This window comes from Anolis carolinensis, chromosome 6 (assembly GCF_035594765.1).
Source record: "Anolis carolinensis isolate JA03-04 chromosome 6, rAnoCar3.1.pri, whole genome shotgun sequence".
Lineage (NCBI taxonomy): Eukaryota > Metazoa > Chordata > Lepidosauria > Squamata > Dactyloidae > Anolis > Anolis carolinensis.
The window spans coordinates 31,534,665-31,543,453 of NC_085846.1; the positions used below are offsets into that span (position 1 = coordinate 31,534,665).

Here is an 8,789-nt window from a genome sequence, read left to right on the forward strand (position 1 = left end):
TATTATGGCTAGTGTAGACAAAGATGTAGTCTGATGCTCTAATTGTGTCAAGGAAACCAAAAATCCTAAGGAGGAATAATAAACAGACCATTGCTCAGTTTATTTCTTGAGGAAAATGTGTATTTGTAATTTGGCCCATATTCTAAAAATGAGAAAACTGTTACAGGTAAACTCAAAATCAAATGAAAACAAAATTAAAATCACAAGATGTCTAATGGCGATAGAAGAATCCTTTATTACCAAAAGGTGTAATTATTTCTTTCTTGCTAATAGTTTAAGGCAGTGTTGTTTCATGATGCTTTCTCGTAAAATTTTCTGTGTGGGGCAAATTGAATGATTCATGTGACTGCTCCTGATAGTATTTTTGGAAGAAAGTTGCTGACACTGTCAAAGGCCTTACTCATGTAAATGAGATTTACAGAGACAAGTTTGCCTCAAGAACAATTTTTCTTGGTGGAGCCAACCTGATGAGCCAGCCCTGTAGAAGAGGAAGGCACCACGACATCCTTGTGGCAACACCCACATAGCATAAAGTATAAATGCAAACTGTGTGGATGCCAAAATCTTCAGTAAACTATTTCTGTCAAGCTGTGTGTGGATCTGTGCATGTGTGTGTCTTTGGCTTTTTCTTGGTGTTTGGTCTAACTTCTAAGATTCTTACATTATGAGTTTCAGCTCCAAACATACCACTACAACGATGTATACCAAGGGGAGAAGCAGCAGTGGTAGCTGTGTCACTGGTGGTAGTGGTGGAAGGGCTAATTCTGGAAGATGTTCCTCCCCTGCTAGATGCGGCATGTCTGCAAGGAGCTACTGTGGTGGAATGAGTTATGGGGGAAGTGGCATTGACAGTAGCTTTGCTGGAGGTGCTTTAGGTTGTGGGTATGGTGGTGGGTATGGTTCCAGCCGCTTTGGGCATCTTGGAGGTGGATTTGGCATTTGCAATGAGGCACCTTTGCTCTCCTGTGATGAAAAGATGACCATGCAGAATCTCAATGACCGCCTGGCATCTTACCTGGACAAAGTGCGATGCCTGGAGGAGGAAAATGGTCAACTAGAGTGCAAAATTAAGGAGTGGTATGATAGGCAAGGCCCAGTCAATGAGTCAAAGGATTACGCTGCTTACTACCAACAAATTGAAGACCTTAAAAATCAGGTAGGAACACTGTACCTCTATCTATCATATGGAGTCTGATGGCCAAAACACTAAATATGTAGTAGTGTAGGATGGCCCAAGGTCCAAATATTCTTTGGATCATTGTATTTGCTTTTTACGTTTTGGCTTTTCATGCAATGCAATAGTACGCCCTGAAGTCCACCTTGCTTGTAGGCAATGATAATGAACTCTTCAGGTGACTATATATTGTGATCTGGATTGCACTGATTAATCTCAATAGGAGAGGAAAAGCACAGGGAATGAAATAGAAGAGTTGATTGGTGCAGTCCCTGTCTTTGGTTAGATTTAGCAATATTTACAATTTTTGTACTTGATTTTATGCCTAAAACAAGGGGATAAGTTGTTGAATAATTAGAAAAAGAAAATGCTATCTTTTAAAACAGGGTTTGGGGCATTGTAATCATGTCGTCAAGCTCTCATTGAGCCCCCAAAACTTCTAGATATCTATATTGCTTTAAGTGCAGTGGTTCTCAACCTGTGGGTCCCCGAGTGTTTTGTCCTACAACTCCCAGAAATCACAGTCAATTTACCAACTGTTAGGATTTCTGGGAGTTGAAGGCCAAAACATCTGTGTACCCACAGATTGAGATCCACAACACCTCACAAATACCACTTGGAATTGCATTTCACATTAAATACTCTAAACCAGTGGTTCGCAACCTGTGGGTCGCCAGATGTTTTTGCCTTCAACTCCCAGAAATCCTAACAGCTGATAAACTGGCTGGGATTTCTGGGAGTTGTAGGCCAAAACACCTGTTCTAAAATAATTATTTTTTTTAAAAAAATAGAAAAGATCTTCCCTCAAGTTTTGCTTCCTTCTCTGACAGTGACATAATGATAAAAGTGACAGAAACAAGTTTGCAAGTAATTGAACAGCCTTGGGGAAGATGGAGATTGCATTATAGAACTAATAGGTAACAGACTTTCTAGATTTACTAGAGTCATAGACGAGAGAAACATAAGTCCAGTACAATCCCATTGATTGTGAATAGTCATGGAAATAAGCCATCATAGTATAGAAAGAAAAACTGAGAACCGAAATGCAACAAATGATGGTCTCTGCACCAAGAATAAGCAGATGGCAACACTCAGATTGTATTGCTTCTTCTCTTGCAGATTGTTTGTGCCACTGTTGAAAACAGCAAACTTGTCCTGGATATTGATAATAATAGGATGACTGCAGATGACTTCAGAATGAAGTGAGTCCCTCTTAAGTTATACAGTGGGTGTCACTGCGGGAAACATTCTTCATTCTCCTCATGTGTTCATAAACATGCTAGTCTCAAAAGGCCTGCAATGCAAATGAGCACCACATGGGTGGAACCCTTCATCTATCTGTCTAGTATCTACACATTTCCTTTTTTTCAGGTATGAGACTGAGCTGGCCCTTTGTCAGAATGTGGAAGCTGATATCAATGGCTTACGCCAAGTTCTGGATCAATTGACCCTATGTAGATCTGATCTTGAGGCACAACTTGAGTCCCTCCGGGAGGAGCTGTGTTGCCTCAAGAAGAACCATGAAGAGGTGAACCTTGAATTATCACAAGCCCAATATAAATGAGGGCCCATCTCAGCTCTTAACACAATCATATTATTGGGAAGGGAAATTTCCTTCCCTCTGACAATGGTCCATTCCATCTTAATCAAAACTTCTACATTGCAGGAATCAAAGCATCTGAAGAAACAATCCAGTGGGGATGTCAGTGTGGAGGTCAATACTTGCCCAGGGCCTGACCTGAAGAAGGTCCTGGATGAGTTGAGATGCCAATATGAAAACATGATTGAGAATAACCGTAGAGAAGTTGAGAAGTGGTATGAAAGTAAGGTACGTCACACATGCAAGACAGAAAGTCATGTCTAGTCAAGTATTGTAAGGATGGGGAGAGATAATTATTTGACTTATGCTAATTAAAAAAGAAAGTGACAGAAAGGGCCAGAGATTTATATGTATTTGCATATGATAGCAGATTTGTATAAATGGGTTTTGAGAAAGTAATACTATTATTTAATTGGAGTAGAATCAGAGGCGGTCCAACCATAAGGCGAAATAGGCATTTGCCTGTGGCGCCATCGTCCCGGGGGCACCATCGTCCTGGGAGGAGGGCACCACTCTCCACCTCCTTCTCTTTCGGGCCTTCCAGCGGCCGCGCTGGGCCTTCCGGCCAGCGCAGACCCACCTTCGCACCATGCAAGCCCACCTTTGGGGCCTTCAGAGATTGTGAGGTCTGTAGGAACTTGGAAGCTAGGTATGTGGGGTTTATATATCTATAGAAGGTCCAGGGTGGGAGAAAGAACTTTTCTTTGAAGCAGGTGTGAATGTTGTAATTAATCACCTTGATTAGCATTTAATGGCCTTGTGGCTTCAAGGCCTGGCTTCTTCTTGCCTGGGAGAATCTTTTTTTGGGAGGAGTTAGCTGTCCCTGATTGTTTACTGTCTGGATTTCTTCTGTTTTCAGAGTGTTGTTCTTTATTTATTGTCCTGATTTTAGAGGGTTTTTTTTAATACTGAGGGCTATCTGGGTTATCTAAGTCCACACTGCCCTATATCCCTGTTCAATGTTTAGTGCTAAATTTGCAAATATAGTAATTCCTACATAACATTACCATGTATTGAACTGCTTTTTCTATTGATTTGTTGTAAAATATGATGTTTTGGTGCTTAATTTTTAAAATCATAATGTAATTTGATGTTTTATAGGCTTTTCCTTTATATTTCCTTATTATCCAACATTTTCGCTTATCCAACGCTTTTATTTTTCAGTGATTGGTTTGGGGGGGGGGGGGGGCGCCAAAATTCTGTTCGCCTACACTTGAAAAATACCTAGGGCCGGCTCTGAGTAGAATGGAATACTATTTTATAATTAAGGACATCTGTGCACCTGTGTGCTCTGCCAGAGGTGCTATGGATGGGCAAGTTCAACCAACTTCATCTGCTGTATTATGCTTCCCCTTTGCTCCCGACATCTTCATGTTTTGCCCTATTTAATAAATAAAAGTATCGCAAGACTTAATAAACATTGGATCAATACAAGAGAGCAACCCACATTTACTCAGCGAGATCTAACAAACAAAACAGAATGCCTCTTCTAATGTTGTGTTTCCTGCTTTTTCAGATGGAGGAAGTGAATCTGGAGGTCTGCAACAGCAGCAAAGAAGCTGAAGATTGTAATAACCAAATTGTTGACCTGAAACGCCAGCTGCAAACTTTAGAAATTGATCTACAGGCACAACTTAGTTTGGTACGTATAGTATCTCTGCATTCATAAAGTTGGACTCAACAAGTCAACTTTCTTATCTGTTCTGTAAAACCGTATCTGAGATGGCAAAGAAGTATTGTTAACTGTGTGCAATGTTCCACCCATGTGCCAGGAAAAAATGCCAAGACTGTAAAGAAATATTTTCGGTTGTTATTCTATGGAACTCATAAAAATATAGCTTTGAGGCAGGTATAGAGCTCCATGTTGTTTTAATGTACCTAGAGGGTTCTATGTGCCTGAATCATTCCACATGGACATCTAATGGTATAGGGAGGGAAGTAGAGGACATGCCGAAGAGGGATGGGGAAACTAAAGTGGAGAAATCACAGAAAGAGTGAAAAAGTACAACTGTTATGAGAAAAAAGAGGAGAATAATCAGATTTATTATGTGAAATTTATGTGGTAATTAGCCTAAATTCTATTACTCACAACTGGAGTAAACCCTGTGAATCACTGGTTGAGTCAACATACAGGTAAATTTCACTGATTCTACTCCAGTTTTTTCAGAGAACAGGATTTTGGCCACTATTACACTATAACACTAAGAACCAAAGAGTGTTCCAGCCTTTCTCCAAATGCAAATGAACAATATGCTACCAGTAAAATCCTATCTTTTTAATGCTTCATCAATTCCAATTTCAGAGACAGTGCTGATTAATTCTCTGTCACTTCACTTTTTTCACTTTTAAGATGTCCCTTTCTCCCTTCTCCCCAAACCAAATTAACTTGGGTTTAGGAAGGAAGAGGTGGAATCTTGTCCTTTCCTGTAGGCTCAGGCAAAAGCAAACTACTTCAGCCATCCCCTAGTCTATGCATTCTTCTTCATTAACACTTTTCCCCATCTTAACCACATTTTAATGTTGCTTGGCCCCATGGAGCCTAGTTTTTATCACTGAAATATTGGAAGTTATGATCTGGATTTCCTACATAGCAGGCATCCTGCTTAAAAGTGAAAGAGTGTAAAGTTCTGTTAGGGTATTTACATGGGTGAAGAGACCCGTCCCAATGACACTGGGAAGCACCATGCATGCTTTAAGCAATCACAGATTCTTCTGTTCATAAAATAAGCAAAGCTGTCACTGCATGTCAGCTTGTTGGTAGTCAAATCCATTGTGCTGTGGCAATCTGGGCATTTGTTCCACAAGGGGATATTGAATCCCTCCTTGCACAAACATGTTGAAAACACATCTCCTAGTTATGATGGTGTGGTGCCACAACAGAATTCCAGTTTTGGTGTAAGAAAAGTTCCCAAAAGAAACTATACACTGTTATTTTCAATTAGTCAATGCTTGTTTCATCATTTACTATATTTTAATTTTGCATTTTTGAATTCCTCAGAGGGATACACTGCAAGACTCTTTGGCTGAGACAGAATGTCGTTATAATGGCCACTTGGCTGAAATACAGAACCAAATCTCTTGTGTGGAGCAGCAACTAGGAGAGCTGAGGGCAGAGATGGAGTGCCAGAACCGAGAATATCGAGAGCTTTTGGATGTCAAGTGTCGCCTGGAACAGGAGATCCAGACATACCGTTGTCTGTTAGAAGGAGGACAGCATGACATTGCGTAGGTAGACCACAGATACATTTCAGGCAAGATCTACCATTTGGAAGAGCGAGAAAGTCATCTGAGGTGGTAGATTCTAGCTGTTATGCATGAGTATCACATTTTTATTCATATAATTTTGTTTGTTATTGAATTTCATTACTGAGGATACCAGCTAGTTGACTTAGACAAGTATTTGGTGCTGATCCTCAGGCAACAAAATGTCTTGCAACAACCTGTCTACTAGGACACTAGAAGTTATAAAGCATATGTAGATAATATTTTACAGCACCATGAGCTGAGCTGACAGCTATCTAATGTTATCAAACATTGAATTAAAATGCCATTGGAAGTCCATGACACATACTTGATTCTGTATGGGCCATTTTTAAGATCACTTTCACTTCAGTGCTGATTTTACTTATGTTCTCCTTCCGTCTGCATATCAGAAAGGTATTTTTGGATAGGTGGTTTCAAATGTAAGATGTCACACTTCTGAAATAGTTGCTCATTTTTTTTTAATTTTAAGTGATTTTTAAAATTTCAAACTAACACTTCTAATGTTAACTAAAGAAAGTTACAGATTTAGTTATCTAGCTAACATTAAGTACAGTTATGCCTTTCTGTAGCCATAGTTTATACATTCCAAACAATCTCAATTTTTGTGTCATTTGCAAAGGTTTCAATAGTGTTGTTTTTGTAGCAGTAATAGTTGTGTTTTACACATACAGTAGAGTCTCACTTATCCAAGCCTCGCTTAACCAAGCCTCTGGATTATCCAAGCCATTTTTGTAGTCAATGTTTTCATTATATCATGAGATTTTGGTGCTAAATTCGTAAATACAGTAATTACAACATAGCATTACTGCGTATTGAACTACTTTTTCTGTCAAATTTGTTGTATAACATGTTTTGGTGCTTAATTTGTAAAATCATAACCTAATTTGATGTTTAATAAGCTTTTCCTTAATCCCTCCTTATTATCCAACATATTCGCTTATCCAAGCTTCTGCTGGCCCGTTTAGTTTGGATAAGTGAGACTCTAGTGTATTAGTGAAAAGTGAGACATAAATGTAATGGATGGAAGGATAAATGGTGGCTTACAGTATGGCTATCTTAAATCCTTTTTTGATCTCATTGAATTATCTTTTCCCGCTCCAGCACTGGCCACAGCAGTGGCAGCTCAGGAGGCGGGATTTCCAGACAGTCCAGTGGAAGTACAACTAGATCCTCCCCAAGCCGTCCTTCTCATCCCGATTCAAAAGGTAAGAAGGTGCTACAGGGTTCTATGCTTAAGAACAGAGTCAGAATGGTTCAATTGTTTGAATGTTAGACTACAACTCTGGGAAACTAGAGTTCAAATCCCTGCTCAGCCATAGAAAACCATTGGGTGACTCTGGGGAAGTTATAATCTCAGAGAAAGGCAGTGCTGACTGTACTTTAAATAAATCTTATTAAGAAGAGTCACCCACAGTCAGAGTTGAGTTGAAAGCAAATAAGTCTTGCTTAACAAGGGAACATCATTTTGTAAGAAAATACTCCTTGCTATTAATACTGAAGAGTAAGTCTTTCTTGGATAAGCATTGGAAGAACTAGAGAAATGGAAGGAGAACTAGTTCCTAAAATTGTGGAATGCTTAGGTAGCCAAGATATGTCAATGTTTATGTATTTGCCCCATTTATACCCCGCCTTTCTCATCCCGAAGGGGACTCATGTCAACTACCTGCCTTGCCCTTGGTGACACTTGTTTCCTCCCTGAAGTCTCCCATCCCATCTCAGTTTCATTGATGCTTCCAATACTTAAATCCAGTTGATTAATCTTGGGACAATTTACATTGTAATGTTTTAAAAGTTATTACATTATTATTGACTCTAAATAATATTAATTAGACATGTATGTGTTTGCCTTCAAGTCGCTTGTCAACTTATGGCAAACCCATGAATTTCGTAGGACTTTTTTGAAGGTAGGGAATATTCAGACGGGGTTCTGCTAGTTCCTTCCTTGAAATTTTGCCTGGAGCAATTCATACTCACTGGACATCTTCCATTCAAAAAATAACCAGGGCTGATCCTGCTAAGCTTTCAATACCAGATAGGATCAGCAGCCTTTAGTACAGTGGTTTTCAAACTGTGGGTCCCTACATCTCAAACTGTTTTGGCCTACATCTCCAAGAAATCCCAGTGAGTTTATCAGCTGTTAGGATTTCAAAGTTGAAGGCCAAAACATCTTGGGACCTGCAGGTTGAGAACCACTGCTTTAGTACATTTAGCCTGCCATACCTATCTGAAATAGTGTTTACTATTACTGCTTTAAACAAGAGCTCTTTCTTTGGTTGAATTTTTTACACACATGGTTGATCTAGCACAATATCATATCTTTGTCATTAAAAGGAATGGGGCAGATTCATTGACATATCAGTGCCACACGCTTAGGCTGTAATCCTGAAATGATTCTCTTTCTCCCTCTCTCTTCAGGGCACAGCAGATAGACCTGCAAGGAAAATTGAATTTTCCACACAAATAGCCAATGCAACTCTAAATTTTCTGACTTGAAAACTATAAGCACGAGAAGACTTCCTTCAAGCAGTTGAACGTTTTTCATACCAACTATTTAGTCCCAGAGTACCTCTGAAATTCATCACCTTATTCCCTTTTTCTGCAGAGTGTATGGGGTAGATTTGGGGCATACTCTTGTAAAGGGGCCTTTAATAAAACTATGCTTCCGCCTGATGCAAACAAAATCTGTGTCTTTGCCTCATAAAAATACAGCGGATTTTTGGGCGTTACCTCTGTGGTCTTCAGTCCATGTTG

General features: G+C 39.5%; 1 protein-coding gene across 1 annotated transcript; it reads left to right on the forward strand.

The window, feature by feature from the left end:
- The first annotated feature begins 664 nt into the window (after positions 1-664).
- LOC100337544 (keratin, type I cytoskeletal 19) lies at positions 665-8,467 on the forward strand. Its single transcript, NM_001293120.1, is given in 8 exon segments — positions 665-1,156; positions 2,294-2,376; positions 2,546-2,702; positions 2,841-3,002; positions 4,291-4,416; positions 5,773-5,999; positions 7,140-7,243; positions 8,454-8,467. Coding segments are annotated over 8 exon segments (1,365 nt in total).
- The last annotated feature ends 322 nt before the right edge of the window (positions 8,468-8,789 follow it).